Here is a 20,372-nt window from a genome sequence, read left to right on the forward strand (position 1 = left end):
GGGGGGGGGGGGGGGGGTGGGAAACAGAGGTGAGGTTGTTGTGGTCTCCCCAGGCCATGTCAGGGAACATCAGAGACAAGTTAAAGGGATTCAATAAGTTCACTTATAATTTCAAAGATGAAATTGTGCTAGATCTTATTTCTAGAGTTGTTCTCTCAGAACCCTGCTAAAGGTAGAAAACAGAGAGGTTTTAATTGTGTCAATTATCCTGGTCCTCAGATGAAGTCGGGTTGGCATGTGGCAAAAATCACAGGCTCAGAGGTCCGAGGGGCCTGAATGTGAATCTCCTTTCTTCCACTTACTACTTGTGTGTCTTGGAACAATTTACACACTCTCCCTGCATCTCAGTTATCCCAATTTTCAAAACACGGAGGCAATGGCCGCTTCTGAGGGTGTTTCTGAGGATCAAATAAGAGCATGTATGAAAGGCACCTGGCATCATCTATCCCATGGCACTGAGTAGACGCTCAGGAAGAGATGGCTCTTACTAAGATGCTGTGGACTTTCTTCTCTCTCAGTATCAGACTATATAAGAAAAAAGTGTCACAGCAGGACTGGTCATCCCCTGAGATTAAGGAATACGGAACATAAAATCAGAAGTCTACTCAATAGGCTTAGGTTCTTTGGAAGCAACTTTGTTGACTCTGAATTCTCGAAATGGCAGAAAGTAAATTAATCTTCTCAACTTGAGGGTATGTGCTTGGCTTTTATTTCACAGTTGATATTCACACAGACAGCAGGAATATGACTGCTAATTGAGTATTCATTGAGTACTCTTTTTTCCCCACAACAAATATATAATTAAGATGTCAGGGGGTGTGTGTGTGTGTGTGTGTGTGTGTGTAATAGAGAGAGAGAGAGAAAGAGAGAATATTCCTCTATGGCGGGGTCCTTCTGTTATATACCATTAGTTTAATTCTATAGTTTTCTGCTCGTTTGATGTTACTAATCTAACTATTCAAGTACACCATTTGCAACGTTGATATTGCTTTCTGCATTGATATGAAAGCAATCAGGATAGGAGTGCTCCAGTGTGTCTGGGGCTCTGTCCTTTTCCTCTCTCTAATCTAGTCTTAGTCTTCACTGCGGCTCCTGTAAAAGCATGAGGCTCCTCACGTCTAAAATAGGTCACTCATTGCTCCCCTATGAGAAGCAAAAGCCAAATGAGCTGATAGAGCTAAATGAGCCGCAGCAGTAAGCACATGTGATTCAGAAGGACTTTCAATCCGTGAAGACAGGGAGAAGCATCCAGAACATCTTCCCTGAATAATCTGATTGACTGAGAAGGTCAATGTTCTGCTTGTATCTAAGCTTTATTTTACTCCCCACAGATGAGCCATGCTCCACCAGCACTCAGTCTCTCCCACAGCCTCGGACATTCCCAGAGAGCTATCAAAAGGTAAATCAGTAACTTCTCTTATTTTATAAAAGATGTAGATGACTATCACCACAGCTACCCAAAAGCAAGAGCCTAAAATAATATAAAACAAGAAAGAGAAATTTGCATTAACTTTAATGGGAAGCTAACAGACACAGCGGTTCGTGCCTATAATCGCAACACTTTGGGAGGCTGATTTCAAGAGGATCACTTGAGGCCAGGAGTTTGAGACCAGGCTGAGCAATAAAGCTAGAGACTCCATCTATACAAAAAAAACTTTAAACCTTAGCCAGGTATGGTGGTATGTGCCTGTAGCCCCAGCTACCTGGGAGGCTAAGACAGGAGGATCTCTTGAACCCAGAAGGGCAGGACTGCAATAAGACATGATTGTGCCACTGCACTGTAGTCTGGGCAACAGAGTGAGACTCTGTCTCACAAAATAATAATAATAATAATAATAATAAATTAATAAATAATAAGAAGAAAGCTGTATTTGTTTAGGGAAACTCCTTTACAATAGAAGGCAAGACCACAGTCCTAGATCGACTTAATTTGGATAAAACTATTCATGCTAGACAAGATGAAAAATAGATCCAGGAGAGGAGAAGAAATGAGAGAAAAAGAAGAGAGTGAAGACTACACACTCCACAAGGTGACTTTCTTGTAAATCCCCTTTTAACGTTGTTAAAAGTCACCAGATGCTTCAAAAAAATGTATTTGTATGGGACTTTTTGAGGCGCTTTGTACCAAGTCTTACAACCAAGTACGAAACTGAAGCAATAAGCTTGGGGATGGGGGTGGGGAGTGAAGAGAAAGGGAGGAGCGGAGAGCAGCATAGGAGAGTGTGCTTATTCCAGGACACTGGATTTGGGTCTAGGTTAACCAAAGCTTAAAGATGGACAGGTGCCTAGGGACACATGGATAACACATGCATAACACAAATTTTTGATTAGTGGCCAGTTAGTCTAAATTTATCAACCAAAAATTTGGCCTACAAACAATAAACAGTACAGCATTTCTTTTGCATTTAGAAGTTCCATGCTCCATAGCTTGCATGATAGACACGCACATGTCATTTCAAAAACATGGTGTCACATAAAAAGAATGGGTCTGGCTCATGGTCAAGTCCCAAGTACCCTCCTTTTCACTGATTAAAGGGTACCTACTGCTGATTGTCACTACACCACAAAGAGACTCGAGCTCTCCTGAGATCAGCAACCCAGCAATCCCTGGGGGCTTGGGAGAGAGTTCCTTCTTGAGATATCTCGGCTTGTTAAATACTCAACACATTATTGTTTTCAATATGTTTCAGGCCATGAAAGGTCAGCATACCTTCTAACAATAACTTTATTTCCAGCCATTTTCTTTTTTTGTTTGTTTGTTTTGTTTTGTTTTGTTTTGTTTTTTGAGTTGGAGTCTCACTCTGTCGCCCAGACTGGAGTGCAGTGGCACGCTCCTGGCCACCACAGCCTCAACCTGCTGGGCTCCGGCGATCCTTCCACCTCAGTCTTCCAAGAAGCTGTAACTACAGGCGCACACTACCACGCCCGGCTGATTTTTTGATTTATTGTAGAGATGAGGTCTTGCCAAGTTGCCCAGGTGGGTCTCGAACCCACGGGCTCAGGCAATCCACTCACATCAGCCTCCCAAAGCGCGGGATTACAGGCTGAGCCACCGAGCCCGATTGCCAGCCGTTTTCAACAGGACACTAGCCTGTAAAGCAGACTACAGTGGTGTCTTGCTTATTAAAGGATAGACAAGGCAACTGTCTCATCAAGTGTCATCCAAGCATGAGGTGTTTAGCACCTTCACTGAACATGCCACCGAACAAGAGACAACCGTGGCCAACACAAAGCTGGCAAACCAACCCACTTAATAAAGAAGGTCAGAGGGAGGAAGATGAAGAGGACAGTAAAGAAGGAGAAATGGAAGTAGCATCTCTGAACTGAATATACTGACACCCTTCCTAGGTCATAAAGCTGAGTCCCTTTTCAGTAGAGGGAACTTAATGATGTAAACTTTTCTACATTAAGTGATATTCACATAATCCTGAAACTATTAGAATCTCTCATGAGATAACAACATCGGTAGAACCTGAAAGTCTCCTTTAGCAAGGATATAAATGTTGACATCCCCCTCTTCTTCCTCAACCAAAGAGTGGTTAAATAAGATGGTTTTCTCCACAGTAAAACATAATAGAACAATATCCAACATATCTACTGGACTAGAAATGGCTTCTATAAATTATCTGTTTATTTCCTCTGTACCGAGTCCCAGAAATCAAAATTAACTTTCCCAGGGGGATCACCTGATCCGTGATCTTTGCTGTACCTTTGGTTAGAGGAGGTTGGGGTCAGGAGGAAGAAATGCCAAGTGGTCCACTCACCATTTGATTGCTATACCAGTACAGCGACGACCCCTTCAGCACCACCCAGAACTTTTTCCATTTGTTGCTTAGGAAAGTTCCCTTTTCCTTTTTCTTATACAGCCACCCTTGGCAGTCAGCATGTCCCAGATCTTTACATGATATCCTCCTCCGACTCATCCTGAAAAACCCTGCAACAATTACATGAAGAGATTGGTAAGGAAATACCCCAATTTATGTGCCAGAGTGATAGGCAACTTTTAATTGTTTACCTCCTGAGACTGAATTTTCACCAAGATATATGCAAAGCTAATACAAAAAAAAAAAAGCCATGTGCCTGTTTTATTTTTAAACATTCACTTGATGCCTAGAAGGTTTAAGATATGGCCAAAGACACAGCGAGACTAATATGCAAGTATTCATCTAAGAATATTATTCACCAAGAAGAAGTTGAAGAAATTAAAATCATAATGCTGGCAGGTAGATCATTGCAATAACCCGGCTCCTTGCAACAATAATAGCCGTAGTTATGCAATAGATGCTGAAGGGTTAATGCCCACCTAAAAACACAGCTACTTCCCGACTCAGTGCCAGTTTCTCTAAGCTCGATTGACATCCCACGAGGGATTAATCCAAATGAACAGCATGTCGTCATTTCTTAAAATCGATTCAAAAAACCAGAAATTAATCTACCATCCACCTCCTCATATTAGCATTAAGACAGACAAAATCTGATTCCAAGGAATACATCCAGGGGAAAATCCACATTCACACACATGAAAACAGGGGATAAAGAAACAAAAGAGATCTAATTACCTTGAGTTTTCCTCCTCGGCTTCTGACGCAAGGGAACCTGCTGAAATGCAGGAAGGAAAGAAAAGAGGAAATTTCTGATTGTGTTGTAACATTTGTAAAGAGAGAAGGAGGGAGGAGGTGGCAGTGTTTATGAGCAGGATGGAATCTAAAAAAAACTCTCCAGGCAGAGCTAATGGGAACCACTAGCTGAGGCACAAAATGTGCTAATTAGAATCAATATACATTGAGCTGAACCTGAAAAAAAAAATGTCACAGAGCATTTATCACTAAGGTTTCCTGTTCCCACCCACAGGCTGCTCTTTCACTACTACTTTAGTTATGATAGCACAGTGTTCACAGAAGTTTTTAAAAAATCATGAAAGATTTCCTTTTTTATATGTTTGTGGGAGAAGGAAAAATATATCTTGCTTCTTTTCTTGCAATTTCTAAATAACAATGATTATGAACATAAACTCGGAAGATAATTGTTACAGTCTCAAAACATGACAGGTTCACTTGGGTCTATGAAGTTCATGGTCCTGTTACTACATAGGGTTACACCTAACCACATGGATTAAACATCCCAGAAAAAGAAATTCCTCACCCTCTTTTAGTGAGGACTCAGTAACCATCAACCCTCCTTTTCAGGCAATTCTTATTCATGGCCAAATTTAAATTTTTTTTAGTCTGCCTTTGAGTATTTCTGAATATTTCTTACATGTTTTATGGAAGATAAATTAGTTACCACCCACTATTCTGTACTAGATCCTCAAATATTCAAATCAGGCATAAGATAATATATCTGAAATCTACATTTTTTCCACAATACATTTTAAACAAATGTAAAATCACATTACTGGCAAAAATAAAAAACCAAAAAAATACTTTTAAATGGCTGTGTGGTGTGTGGTGTGTGAATGCGTGTGTGTCTGTACAGAGACATAATTTTAGATTAAAGAAGTGTCATTTTTTTCTCTACATTATCTAAGCTGAATTTATTGGGTTTAAGTGACGTGAATTTTTATGTTAACAGGTAGAGAATTCAAGGAAAAAAAGTATAACATTGAAAAGCAGTTCTAAAAGTTAGGATGTAATCTCCATAATGTTATTCTAGATGTGCCTAGCTTGTATTCTATATTTCTAACTATTGCTCTAATAGCTATTTATGTAGGTCCACTGTATGTTTAAAGAGGGAAAATAATATAATGGAAATCTAACAGAATTTTAAAATCCAAAGGCCTAGAATCAATTCATAGCTGTCATAATTAGCTGTGTTACCCAGGGAGAAGTCCCTCTCTGAACCTGCTTCCTCATATATAAAATGAAAATATTTATAATAATTCTAATCCTGTAGGTCTCATAAAAAATTTGACAAGACTTATTTGTTAAAATGTTCTGAGAACTAAGCAACATTGCCTTATACAATCATATGTCATATACTATTATATCATTGAAATAAACAAATACTTCATGTCTAATAAACAAAGAAAATTTTGTATGGTAAGTATAATTTGTGTTTTCTTCAGCATTGGAAATGAAGCTAAAGTGCTTAAATTATATTTCTTGGGAAATATAGGTCCAGGAAATACTGCACAGATGTTTTATTTTATGAATATTAGAATAAATTCTATCTCCAAAGAAATCAATCATCCGTCCATAAAGATGTAACAAAGGCAATAACTGCCCTAAAGAGTAAGCGAAGACAGACATGTTCCAATGTGGCATGTTACTAAAATGCAGTCCTGTTATCATGAAAAGGATCTAGTCTCAGTTCCACTTCATATATCTCTCCCACACTGACTTGCCTCCTGGTCTAAAGTTCCTACCATTCCCTCAGATAGTCTCCTGGATCTTTTTTGATATGCTGAGACCAGGAGAACCCAACTAGTACCTACTATCAAAACATGTTTGCCCAAATGTGTATGTTTTTTGAGTAACTAAAACATAGCTGAGAGCCAGGACTAAAGGCAAAGAAGAAAAGTGAATGAATTTAGAATGGTGGGTAAGATTTGGAAAACCTAGGGTCCGGGAGTCCCCAGGGAGCACTTAAGACAAACTAAGAATAAGGGAACTAGGGAGAAGAGGGAATCATAGACAGTTATTCCTTGAGTGCTCGAGCCCCAGATGAGCAAAATAAAATTACATTCATTCCAACAAAAAGAGCAGCTATAAAAAGAACTAGAGCGAGAGCAAAGTCCCTGAGGACAGCTATGGGATCTGCAAAGGAAGAAAGGAAGCCATGCTCGCTTCCGCACTACTGGCTGAGTACCACTGAGTCTTCTCCACGCATTCCCTGTGAGCTCACAGCGAGATAGGACTCGCTGGCTCCACCATCAAACCTTAGAGATGCTTCCAGGGACCATACCACTCCAATGTGTGAGCTTTGTCTCAATTTCGCCCAAGACCAGTCCTTCATCTATGGTAGTGCTTGTGCTAGGATGGGATGACCAGCCCAATACCTCAAGCAGAGTGAGCATGCAACTCAAAGGAAGGTCTTTTTTAAAGGAGAGAGGGGAGATTTGTTATTTAGTCTACCCTGTTCTGACAGTACCTCTCCTCAAGCAAATAATATTAACTGTTAAAATTGTTTCCCTTGACCAGAAACAGACTGCGTATTATAGAAATAACAGATTCAGAGAGTTTCAGTTTAACTGGATAAACATGAATTTGAAACCTCAATTGGTTTATATGAGAGAATGAAAACAATCTTTGAGAACTTTATTGCCTCTGAAGGCACATTTTACTCCTCACAACAGGAAGTGGAACCCAAGAACCAGTCAGTTTCAGAAAGATCTTACATGTGGTTTTTCACTAGGCAAGTGAAAAAAAAAAAAGCAAGCGATCAGTTGAGTATTTTATGAGATGGTTTTTTATTAGGGGAATTAGAACTTGTTATCATCATAAATATTCAGAGCATAATAGGATATTTTCTCATATTGTTTTCTTCTGGTGTGTAGGTAAAATGGAAGAGTTTACTCTAAATATCTGAACTTGCCCTAACTTGGTTCTAAAATTGGGGGAAATATTTTATTTGAAAATATATACATAAAAATTTTTAAAAATTAAAAAAAAGAAAAGAAAAAGTAATAAAGAAAATATATATCTTCTTTTTATTGAAGAAGTGCATTTTTTTACCATTTTAAAAATAGTTCAAAACTTCATTTGGCCACTAGTTACTCAAAAACATGTAGAAATATACAAAGGAAGTTCCTCTGATATTGAATGATGGACCTAACACCCAGGTTACAGGAAACTATTTTATAGACTTATAATCCATATAGTAGTTGTTAAATGTCACAGCACAATTTATCCTAGGATGTATTAAAATTCACAATAAGGTGCTTTGTCATTACATTAGACTTCATAGTGAGCCTGGTCTTTAGCAAAAACTTTATAGTAACGTGCTGGTAAATGTACTCTCTGATTACAGGAACACTGACTTACAGCTTTTGCCAATTTCTGTGATGCAAGACCTTGAAATTATTGACAATTTCAAGTTACTTTAACATCCCAGCCACAAAAATTCCCAGCTACTTTGTAGCCATCCAAAGTAGCACGGCACTGATAGAGCTGTTAGGGTTGTTTCTTTAGAAATACCTGAATCTCCACAAATGTTGTTCCTCCTTTCTGGAAAGCTAAGCTCAATTTTTTAAGAATTGTAAAGTTTTTAATTAGAAAAAAAGTACCTGTGAAAAACATGAAAAACTTGTCTAATTTTTTTTTCAGAAGACTGGCCATCTTAAATATTACTTAATAAATTAACATGAAATGAAAATTTCTAGTAGTGAATAATGGAGATATATAATAGACATTCTAGTAATAATAGAAGCAGTAATAAAAACAACGAGAGTTAAGAAATATGAATAAAGCTAACAATCATATGTTGATCACATGCCAGCCACTGCTTTGAATGTTTTCAGAGATGCCCACATTGAATTTTCACAACCTCCCGTTTGGCTTGTGTGCTAATATATATATATATATTTTTTTTCTTTCCCCTTTTTTGAGCCAGGGGCTCACTCCATCATCCAGATTGGTGTGCAGTGGAATGATTATGGCTCACCACAGCCTTGACCTCCTGAACTCAGGTGATCCTTCTGTCTCAACCTCCAGAGTAGCTGGGGCTACAGGTGTCAGCCATCATATCTGGCTAATTTTTTTTTTTTTTTTTTTGTATAGACGAGGTCTCACTATGTTGCCTAGGTTGGTCTCAAACTCCTGGGCTCAAGTGATCCTCCCACCTTGGCCTTCCAAAAGTGCTGGGATTATAGGCATGAGCCATCACACTTGGCCTTTTAGGTGCTATTATTATAGCCATTCTACAGGAGCAGAAAGTGAGGAAAATGGAGTTTCAGTATGTTGTCTAAAGTCACAAAAGTAAATGGTAAAATGCAAATAGGTAGTTCAAGAATAAAACTCACAGAATAGTAGACTGTTAGGATATTTGCTTGTGCTGTGGCTATTTTGCAAAGAAGTAGGACAGGGAAGCAAGGACTAAAGTTTGAGGGGAGGCTAGATGCCATGGCACATTCTACCTGGAAGAGAAACAGAGTAGGAAGAGAGGGGGGAGGAAGAGAGAGGAGAGAGGGGGCTGAAGAAAAAGAGAAGAGAAAGGGGAAGGGGAAGAAGAAAGAAAGTAGAAAGTGGGGAAGAGCAAAGTGGGAAAATCCCAGAGCTTCTAGTTTGAACAATTAAATAAATGATTTAGCAATACATTATAGACAACACAACTTGAAATATATGTATATTGGTTCAGCAGTAAACATTGAGTTTGATAGACAGGTAAGTCATCTACGTGGAAATACTTGGTATATGGTAGTATTTAAGGACTTAGGGATTTGGAGAAAAATCTGGATTAGAGATGTAAAATCGTGACTCATCAGTGTATAAACATAGAAGTCTCAAGTTTGGATCAGATCATCTAGAGAATGTATATAATAACAAAGGCTCGGTATCAGAACCTGAAGGAAGACCAACATATCACAGAGAAGCAATAGAAGCCTCGTGAGAATGAGGCAGGACAATTAGCTTAGCTTAGATATAGATAGATGAGTTTCTTGCAAGCAGGCACAGCTCAGATAATTGGGAGACCATATGGTCAGGCATCTGGGCACCATCTTGTCAGGTCATAACTCTCTTGAACAATACTTACGGTGACCAGCACACCAGACCTGACCTTAGAATGAGAGATAGCTAGCACAGTCAATCACAAAGACTATAAACAAAGGCATAGGGAGTTACAGGAGACACTGAGACACAGCACTCTGAGAGAAAACTTAATTAAATTGTAACTTTTCCTACTGTCTCAAAAGTTCCTCAGTGGTACAAGTAAGATTAGGAGTGAAACAATAAGAACTGAAACTTGTGATCAACAGCTTGTTGTAACCCACATGGTGCCTATAAATCTTAACTTAGAAAATAGGTTGCCAGGTCAAGTGCAGTCCGCCTGTAATCCCAGCACTCTTGGGAAGCAGAGGTGAAAGGATTGCCTGAGCCCACAAGTTCATGACCAGCCTGGGCAACAGGATGAGACCTCGTCTCTACAATAAATCAAAAAAAATTAGCTGGGTGTGGTGGCGTGTGCCTGCTGTTCCCGCTACTTGGAAGGCTGAGGTGAAAGGATCACCTGAGCCCAGCAGGTTAAGGCTGCAGTGATCATGAGAGTGCCACTGCACTCCAGCCTGGGCAAAGAGTGAGACTCTGACTCCAAAAAAAAAAGAAAAGAAAAAGAAAATAGGTTGCCTAATCATCATTTTGAACAACATATAAAACGAATGGCAAACTTGTGCCCTTTCCCTTAAGACACTCACGTTCTCTTTTGAATGTGCTTTTTTCTTTATTTCTCTCTTATAAGCTGTACTTTAAAACTCTCTGCAACTTGCTCTGAAATTCTTTTCTGCAGCAAAGTCAAGAACCCATAGAGCAACTACCCCAGCACTACCCAGAATCAAGGAGACTGTACAGTTACAGCCAAATAAAAAAATACAGAAAAATAAGAAGGGGATTGTTGTGGAACAGAGGGAGAGATTCAGGAGGAAGGTGGGGCCAAGTCTTCAAACTGTGTCCGTATAAAAGAATAAGGAAAGATTCATTAGAGATTTGGCAAAAACAGTTGTGTGGATCTAGAAGACTAATTCCAGTGGGTGAGCAGTGTGGGGGGTAAATGGGAACTGAAGAAAGAAATATGTCATTGTGGACTATTCTTTCAAGTGTCTTCTCTGAAAAGAGATGTCATGGTAGTGACAGGATGATACCATGCCAAAGGACAGAGATTGCCACATGCCTCCCTTACAACCAGGCTTCAGTGCTTAAACTCTCTTATTACAGTAAGATCCAGATACACACTTAGAAAGCAGTTCAACAATACAGTATCAAAATCTTCTACCTTATTCATGTTCTGACTCAGTGATTATACATGTCTTTCTTCCTTTTTGATAGTATTTGTAATGGAATAGAATATACAGTGCATCTCAATGTGCTCTTTCCCTTTTCCATATCCTCATTCTCCCCAGGTTATACTAACTTAAATGAAATGTTCATCATTCCCTTGCATTTTATTCTCTATAAACAATACTTTTTTCTTTTAGTATTTTTTGAGTTGGGATCTCACTCTGTTGCCCAGGCTAGAGTGCAGTGGCACGATCACAGCTCACCACAATCTCCAGTTCCTGGGTTCTAGAGATTCTCCTATGTCAGTCTCCCAAAGAGCTTGGACTACAGGCATGTGCCCTCACACCTAGCTAATTTTTAATTTTTAATTTTTTTAGAGACAACATCTCACCATGTTGCCCAGGCTGGTCTCAAACTCGTGGCCTCAAGTGATCCTCCAGCCCCCACCTCACAAAGTTCTGAGATTACAGGCATGAACCACCTCACCTGGCACTCAAAAAACAATATTTTAACAAAACGGTAAGTAGTAGCATTAATATAGGCATTTAATTTTAAATATTGTGTTTTTGTAATTACATTTTTCCATGTTGATATATGCAGCTCTAGTTTATGTTCAGTGCTATATAGTACTACTGTGAATAAAAACACCATGATTTATTCATGTATTGATGTACATTTAAGTTTTTTGCAGTTTTGCACTATCACAGCAATGTTGCTGTAAACAACTTTGTATACCTTCCATTGTGCATATATGTGGGTGTTTCTCTGGGCAAATCTGGAGGTGGAATTGTATGGTCATAGGATATGTACACCTTCAAACTGCTTAGATATTCCCAACTTTCTTCCAAATTGTCCTACTTAGAGTACCTCCTGCAATATGATACAACTTTTAGTTCTCTACAGCCAGGAATGCATTTTCATCTCCTATTTCAGGACTTTGGGAATCTTTTTCTACAATTCCTTCTACCTGTTTATTTTTTTTTTTCTTCTTCATTAATTTCTGCTCTTAATTTAGTATCCTTATTTCTTTAAATTTTTTAAAAATTGCTGTTATTCTTTCTCTACTTCCTAAAGGTGATGTTTACCTTATTTATTTATGTTCTCTGTTTTTTGTAATATGTTTAAAGCTATAAACTTATCTCTGAATTCTACTTTAATTATATCTCCCTGTCTTTCCATTCCTAATCATTTATTTATACCCAATGAGATATTCTAGTGTGTATTTGTAGGTTTCTTAACGTTTGGGACCTCTTTACTGTTTCTTGTTGTTGATTTTCTAAATTCATTGCACTTTGTTCAGAAAACATGATATTTTGGTATCAATTTCTTAAAAATGATTAGCATTTATTTGTGACATATTACATAGTCGAATTTTGTAAAAATTTCATTGCTAATTTTGCTTTCCAAATCTTTGGTATCTCATGATACTATTTGTTGCTGGAGTTATAACTTTGCTAGTATTACCATTCTTATATTTTCACCCCTCTGTGAGGTTGGTTAGTTTGTTGTCTTTACTGGTTTTTTTTTAATATACAAAATATAACTCAATTTTGGGGTTTTTTTAAAACAGGATTTATTGAGAGGATAGAAAAGCTCCCAGAGTGGGAGGGGACCCGAGGGGGCTGTCCTTGATTTTTAACATTATCTGTGCGTTTTCATAAGCAAGTTTAATCTGCTTACATTTATCATAATTTTTATTTTGTGCTTTCAGTTTGCATTTATTTCATTTATTTTAATTCCCCCTTTCTTCCCATTGTTAATGTTGTTTCTCTGATGTTTAGTATTTCTGAATTCATCATGAATATAACATATAATTGAGCAAATTTTAACTTCTGCTTAATGTCTAGATTTTTATTTTCCATTAAAAATGTTAAGATTAGGCCTAGTTCAGTGGCTCACATCTGTAATCCCAGCACTTTAGGAGGCCAAGAGAATCACATGCGCCGAAGAGTTTGAGACCAGCCTAGGCAACATAGTAAGGCCTTGTCACTACAAAAGATACAAAATAAAAACACTAGCCAGATGTGGTGGCATGTACCTGTAGTCCAAGCTACTCAGGAGGCTGAGGAGGGAAGATCACTTAAGCCCAGGAGATGGAGGTTGCAGTGAGTTGGAATTGCACCACTGCACTCCAGCCTGGGCAACAGAGTGAGATGTTGTCTCAAAAAGAAAAAGTTAAGGTTATTATTATGTAGTTATTATTATGAGTTTATTATAAATTATTATCATTTATCAATTGAGGATCATAAGTTTAGCAGCTTCTGTGATCACCTTTGTTTCACTTATCACATATATTCCCATTGAATCCACTTTTCTCTTTAGTAGGATATCTCTTTGAATAGTCCTTTTAATAAGGGTCTGTAGATAGCAAATTCTCAGTCTCTGTGTATTGCAATGCCTTTACAGTGTTCTGCCCTCAAAATTGAATGATAGTTGAGGTGAGTATAAAAGTATTTTGATCTGGCACTTGGAATATTTTTATCATTTATCTTTTACCAACTAATATATTGATGAGATTTTAGCTATCTGTCTGTCATTCTCTGTAAGTGATTTTTCTTTTCACTCTTTTAAGACATTCTCATCATCCTTGGTAATTGAACTACAATGTGTCTGGGTATGGACTTATTTTTATTTATATTGCTCAATCCTCAGAGTGAACTTTTAATTTTATAACTTACTTTTTTTTCAAGCACAAAAAATTTAACAGAGATCTTCAAATAGAGCTTCTCTGCCATTTTCTTTATTCTCTTCTTTTGGGACTGAAGGGTGCAGGAAGCAACCAGAGGGGCAGCTCCCAAAATGGTGCCGACACACCAGACAACAAAGCCTAGGTCCCTGCTTCTGTGAGCACAATTCCCCACGTGGGCGAATTTCAAACCTTCCTGCACGCGAATTTCAAACCTGCAAGTCTCCAATCCTTAGCCAGCTTTGTTATGCGTCCAATAGGACTATAACACAGCATCGGCCCCACCCTGCTCCCATGCAACTCCTCCAATAGGAACATAGCACAGCCCCTTCCAGCCCCTGTCAGGCTGATAAATACAGCCCTCTTCCCACAACTCTCTCTTTCTTTTTTCTTTTTTCCTGTTACAGATCCTCTCTGTAACAGCCCCCTTTAATAAATCTCTTGGTCCTGGCCGGGTGTCGAGTCATTACTGGCGCCAAAATTCTTTTAGGGACTACTATTAGATATGTTAGTGTTGAGTGATTTTTCTTCTGTTTTGGCTCCCTTTTCCTAAAATTTAATTTCTTTATCTCTCTATGCCATTTGTGCCTTATATAAATTTATCAAATCTACTTCCAAGTTATTAATACTCTGTTATAGAATGGTCAAATATTGAGTTTATGTCATCTATTGCTCTTTCTATTTCAAGAAATGTATTTTCTTATCAAATATTGCTAAATTTTTTCAAAGCTCACTTATACTTTATTATTTTTTCCTGATTTTCTTCCAAAATTTTTTAAAAGATTCTTTTAATCTCATACTTAGATTTTTGGTCACACTTTTAAGAGTGTATGTAATTTAAAATGACGCTATCTTCTAATTTTTAATCCTAAATTCTGACTTTTTTAGCATTATTATTTTAAATGTGTTTTGGGATTAGTCTTAGTTGATTTGGACTGCTATCATAGGATATCACAGACCAGATGGCTTAAACAACAAATATTTCTCTCTCAGAATTCTGGAGGCTGGGAAGTCCAAGATCAAGATGCAGGCAGATGTGGTATATGGCGAAGTTCCTCTTCCTGGCTTGCAGAAGGCCATTTTTTCAATGTATTTTCACATGGCCCCCAAAAATCCGCTCTCTGTAGTCTCTTCTTATAAGGACACAAATCCCATTCATGAGGGCTCCACCATTTCTCAATTACCAACCAAAGGCCCATCTTCTAATATCACCACATTGGGGATATGAATTTGGGGAGGGAAGTGGGGAACACAAACATCTATGATAGAATTTAAGTTTGCAGAATTGCAAGGGGAAAGGTTTAATGTCTTCTCTCTTTCTGTCTCTATGCAACCCCCTCCCTCAACCCTCTGGTGTGTATCTATCTGTCTCTCTTGCTCTCTGTCTCTTTCTCTCTCTCTCTCTCTCTTTCTTGCTCTCTCTCTGTGTGTGTGTGTGTGTGTGTGTGTGTGTGTGTGTGTGTGCACGCACTTTTGTCTCCCTCTCTTGTGGTTTGGAAGTTAACTCAACTCAATGCAGAACTAGTCTTATAATCATGTCCTGATTTAATCATAGAGATTCATGTATGGCCTATGTCTATGATGGTTTGACTTACAATGAATTGTCGATGGTGTGAAAGCAATATGCATGCAGTGGAAACACTACTTTAAATTGTAATGTTTGATCTTTTCCCAGATCAATAATGTCTTACCAATATGAGGTATGATACTCTTACATTTTATTATACAACAGCTTTTGAGCTAGATGATTTGGCCCAACTGTAGGGTAATGTAAGTGTTCTGAGCACATGCAAGGTAGGCTAAGCTAAGCTGTGATATCCAGTAGGTTAGTTGTATTAAACGCATTTTTGATCTATGATATTTTCAATGTTCAACAGGTTTATCGCATGTAGCCCCATTGTAAGTCAAGGAGCAACAGTAAATTCAGTCTCTGATCCAACTGGTGACTAGCTTTAGTGCCTGGTTTGGAGCCTATGTCTGTATCTCCTCCCTCCCAAGTCTCAGGCTAAACGTGCAACCTCAGGCAGTGGTCTGGCAACTGATTTCTCTGTTTGTCTTCAGACCATTCACAAGTGGGGAAACCCCATTAACCACTGTCACCAAGGAATGAACGTGGTTTTCCCCATATATAGTGGAACATTACCCTACCCCTGCTTAACTTGTGGCAGGAGACAAACTACTTTCTGCTTCCAGACCAGGGCCTATCTGGTTCATGGGTTCGGTCATGCCACCACTTTTCATTTCTGTTCCACAGAGATGATTATCATGGGTCTGTGTTTCTCTTTGCCTGTCATTGCTATACTTTGAAGAAGAATGAAGTGTCAAAGTGTGAACTCACAGGACAGGACCAACCTTGAATGGAAGTCAGTCATTTCATTCATTTATAAGATTCTGTCTTAAAATCACAATCCAAACAACAAGCCTTCCTGTTTGGCCTCGCTATACCCAAAACGTATCTATTTCTTACCTCCTTAAACTCTCCTCTATTCTGCAGAAATAACAGGCACTTTAACAACTTCATACTTTTGGATATTTTATTTCCTTACCTCATTCTTCACCTGGTTAATGCTTACTAATCCTTTGAGATTCCAGTCAAATGCCAACTCCTTCAAGAAACTTTCTTTGACTTTAGAAAGCAATTCATTATTATAATAATCTCATATTCACCCGGTGTTATTTATTTAAAGTTACTGTAAAAACTTATTTATGCTATCTCCAAAGATCTTCATGATAGGTGCTATTTTTATCCTCCTTTTCACAGATGGGGAACTTCAGCTTGGTGTGGTTAAGTAACTTCTCCATAGATCACGCACAAGTAGCAGCAAAGTCAATGATCAGTCAGACTCCTAAGCCTATTTTTTCATTATATTTTCCTCTGTTTTTCTGTCTTCTATTTTTCCACCATTCTTTTCTGATGCTTCCAAAATGGATATTATGATCTATTTATTTATCTGTGTGGGACACTGTGGCACATACGTTGTGGTAACACTATCCACCCAGTGGTTTAACCCAGAACCTATGAGAAATATCAGATTGGCCTTTTCCCCCATCCCAAACATTTACTCAGCCTCACCTGTCCAGTCAGCTTCCTAATGTTAATCAAATCTCTCTGTCCTCTCTATCTCCATGATTGCTGCCTTAATCAGATCCCTATCAGTTCTCTCTTAAACAATGACTATCTTATTCCTGAACTCTCCATCTGCAGTCTAGACCCTCAAAAACCCTTTCAACAAACCACTGAACAACTACATCTCTGCTTGAAATTCCTCAGTGGTTGGCTAAGACTTCAAAATAGAATGAATGTTCATGAACATATCATGCCTTCAAAATCTAGCACCTTATCCAATGTCTGACACATGGTGACCACTCAAAAAGATCAATCAATTTTTCCTTCCTATGGTACCTTTGGTCAGCATGATGCCTTCTTACATGCTAGAACAGAGTAGATATTTGACAAATATCAGGAAACCTACCTACTGCTTGATAATTCAGACCTGCAAAATGCCTCCACTAGTAAATAATACTAGCAAAGTTAAGCAACACAAAAGTTGTTCCTAAACCTTTCTCACCCTTAACCAAAGTGGCACATCCATAGGGGGGAAACCCATAGGATTGGCTGACATTAAACTTGAACCCGTATGGAACAGTTGACCCTTGGTATTTTCTTGAAAGTAAAATGGACTTCTGTTGAACTAATCTCTAGCTCTATTTAAAATATTGTTTCCTTAAAAGCCACAGTACCTTTCTCCAACATCCTGTTTCAACTGTACCCTCCAAATACTGAGAATCTGGAACCGAAGAAATAAAGAACACATGGAGCAGGGATGGCATGGGAACAGGAGTTTTTAAGTGGTAGCTAATGAGCCCCTCTCATGCCTACCTGGTAATCTATTCCCCAGATGGTTCTCCTGCCCTTCCCACTGAAGTTCTTGTGACAGCAAAGGTTTTAAACAGTCTCCTGAGTTTGAGTTGCCTGCAGAGCAGCTTTGGCACTGTCATTTCACCATAGGGTTATGCCAGTGCAGCCTAAAAACAAACTGCCGAAAATTTATTTTCAGTTGATCAGAAATGTGAAAAATACAATCTTCACTTTCTTACTGAATGTCACCACATCCCTGGGGCTTACACCACAAGCACAGATATGGAGTGAGGGGTAAGGCAGATTTCATGCAGGCAGAAGTCGCATCTGGGTTACTCACTGCACAATGTCACATAAAGATCAGGCAATGATGTTTTGTGAACAATTAATACAGAGCTTTCTTGTAAAGCAAACACAGCAAGTACCAGTTTGCTGTTAGATAGATCATCCCATAGGTTAGAGTCCAAGTAAAAACAATCTAACCTCAGTGCCAGGTGTAATTGTTCATTCATGTCCACTGAACTTCTACTCATCAAGTATGAAAACTGAGCAAAGTAACCATGATTGATCTGCATAAACTTTTGTTTTAGGAAAAAAAATTAGGAGTTTTGGGTAAAAGAACTGTGCATAACAATAAAAGAGATCATCTGTCTCATTCCCTATGAGCTCCATGATCCTTAACTTCAGGCTGTTTTCCTTTCTTAGCTAAAACATTGTCACTAAAATCTACCTAAGACCAGAGAACTTTCTAATCAAGTCTTGAAGATTCATATATGCTAGTATTTATTTAAATGGAAGTTAATCATAAAAGAAAACTAAGCAATAGTAACCTAGTGCATAATACCTGGTTATCACCACAGTGTGATGCATGGAAAACTTTGTCAACATCAAGGACCACATAAACAGATTCCTAGAGATGTTTGGGTACTGTATCAAATCTAACAATTGTTGAAGATTTCCCATCACATGATGACCTGGATCTTAAAGGTGGTTATGTTCATTCTTCCTTTCAGGCCACAATTTATAAATTATGGCTTCCGTTTATTCAACAACCAATCATTGCATCATTCCATGGTGCCAAGACCAGAAATGCAATGGCAAGCAAGTTCCCACACAGTCTCCAACCATGAAAACCAGACAACTCAACAAGGTCTGCAAATGAGTATTAAGGAACAACAGAAGCACAAGCAAGTCACTCAGGATTGGGGAGTCAGGGAAGGCTGCTCATGAGTTGATAAGATCAAAGGTAGGCCGGGTTTGGTGGCTCAGCCTGTAATCCCAGTGCTTTGGGAGGCTGAGGTGAGTGGATTGCCTGAGCCCGAGGGTTCGAGACCCGCCTGGGCAACTTGGTGAGACCTCATCTCTATAATAAATTTTAAAAAAATTAGCCAGGCATGGTCATACACGCCTATAGTTCCAGCTACTTGGAAGGTTGAGGCAGAAGGATTACTGGAGCCCAGCAGGTTGAGGCTGCTCCCGGCCACTGCACTCTAGTCTGGGTGACAGAGTGAGACTCCAACTCAAAAAAAAAAAAAAAGATCAAAGGTAAAAGATAAAGACCTGAGCATAACAGGGCCTGATGGAAAGTCCGGGAATAAGATAGTCATTGTTTAAGAGAGAACTGATAAGGATCTGATCAAGGTAGTAATCGTGGAGATGGACAGGACAGAGAGATTTGATTAACATTAGGAAGCTGATTGGACAGGTGAGGTTGAGTAAATGTTTGGGATGGGGGAAAAGGCCAATCTGAGATTACTCATAGGTTCTGAGTTAAACCACTGGGTGGATAGTGTTACCACAACGTATGTGCCACAGTGTCCCACACAGACAAATAAACAGATCATAGTATCCATTTTAGAAGCATCATCAAAGCATAGTGGAAATATAGAAGACAGAAAAGCAGAGGAACATGTAATTACAAAATAGGCTTAGGAGTCTGACTGATTGTTTATTTTGCTGCTACTAGTGCGTGATCTATGGATCCAGTCTGCATGGACCATGGGATGTTTGGAGACAATAACAGTGGCAAAGTCACATCATGCAGGGCCTTGTAAGTCATGTTTTAATGAAGTTTATCTGAAGGACAATGGGACATCGAACAGATATAAGCAAACAAGTGGCATCATCTGACTTGCATTTAGAAAATTCACTCTGGTTGTGTGACAAATGGATTGAAGGAGGACAGGGTCACAGGCAAAAGACCAGGTGGAGAGAGCAGGTGCTGGGGCTGTAAAGACAGGGAAATGTTTAAGAAGTAGAACCTATGGAACTTGGTGAGTTAATTCTTTTGGTTCTAAATGAAGCTTTAGCTTTGAAAATTCCATTCCTATAGAAGAGAGAAAAAAGAGTACTATCAGGTCATAAACAATTCAAAAAAAAAAAAGGACAATGCTATTCTTATATACACATAATAAAATTGCAAATGGTAATTCAAATTTTGTTGTGAATTCTAAGCAAGTGTATTAGCACCCTTTGACGTACCAACCTCAGTGATAACTATCAGGCTAGGGTCAACAAAAGTGCCTTCACTGTATATTCCTTCCCCTACAAGATGGTAAACTCCTCATCTTCATACCCTAGCACCAAGCAGAGTGCTCATCCCATATAACTCAATAAATGTTAGTTTAGTGGAAATGAAGTGTAATTCAGGATATGCTTAGGTCAAATGTGTCAAGCCTACTGAAATTACCCAGCATAAAAATAGGTCTCTTGTGCTACATTTTATTTCGAGAACAAATGACAGCAGAAAATTGAACTAATTTTCTGAATGGAAAAATTAAGTAGGGTAACCACTGAAAAGCAGCTGGAAAAAATGCTTAAAAGAAATGTTCAGCAGGGACGCCCAGGCACTGATGCCTGTGAGATAAAAATAACAGGTAAGTAGACACACAAGGAGAGC

General features: G+C 38.6%; 2 protein-coding genes across 2 annotated transcripts in view; one reads left to right on the plus strand and one right to left on the minus strand.

The window, feature by feature from the left end:
• The window catches only part of OPRM1 (opioid receptor mu 1), a 229,683-nt gene extending 225,778 nt beyond the window's left edge, over positions 1–3,905 (plus strand). The window contains exon 4 of the mRNA XM_021708755.1: positions 3,867–3,905. Coding sequence (XP_021564430.1) covers positions 3,867–3,905 — 39 coding nt within the window. The remainder of the gene's footprint in view (positions 1–3,866) is intronic.
• LOC103251815 (connector enhancer of kinase suppressor of ras 3) overlaps positions 1–20,372 on the minus strand; it is a 352,217-nt gene that overhangs the window by 80,213 nt on the left and 251,632 nt on the right. Inside the window, exons 14-15 of the mRNA XM_021708754.1 lie at positions 4,560–4,596; positions 3,765–3,934 (exon numbers count right to left, since the gene is read on the minus strand). Coding sequence (XP_021564429.1) covers positions 3,765–3,934; positions 4,560–4,596 — 207 coding nt within the window. The remainder of the gene's footprint in view (positions 1–3,764; positions 3,935–4,559; positions 4,597–20,372) is intronic.

This window comes from Carlito syrichta, unplaced genomic scaffold (genome assembly GCF_000164805.1).
Source record: "Carlito syrichta isolate Samal-C Ts95f unplaced genomic scaffold, Tarsius_syrichta-2.0.1 Scaffold146042, whole genome shotgun sequence".
Taxonomy (NCBI): domain Eukaryota; kingdom Metazoa; phylum Chordata; class Mammalia; order Primates; family Tarsiidae; genus Carlito; species Carlito syrichta.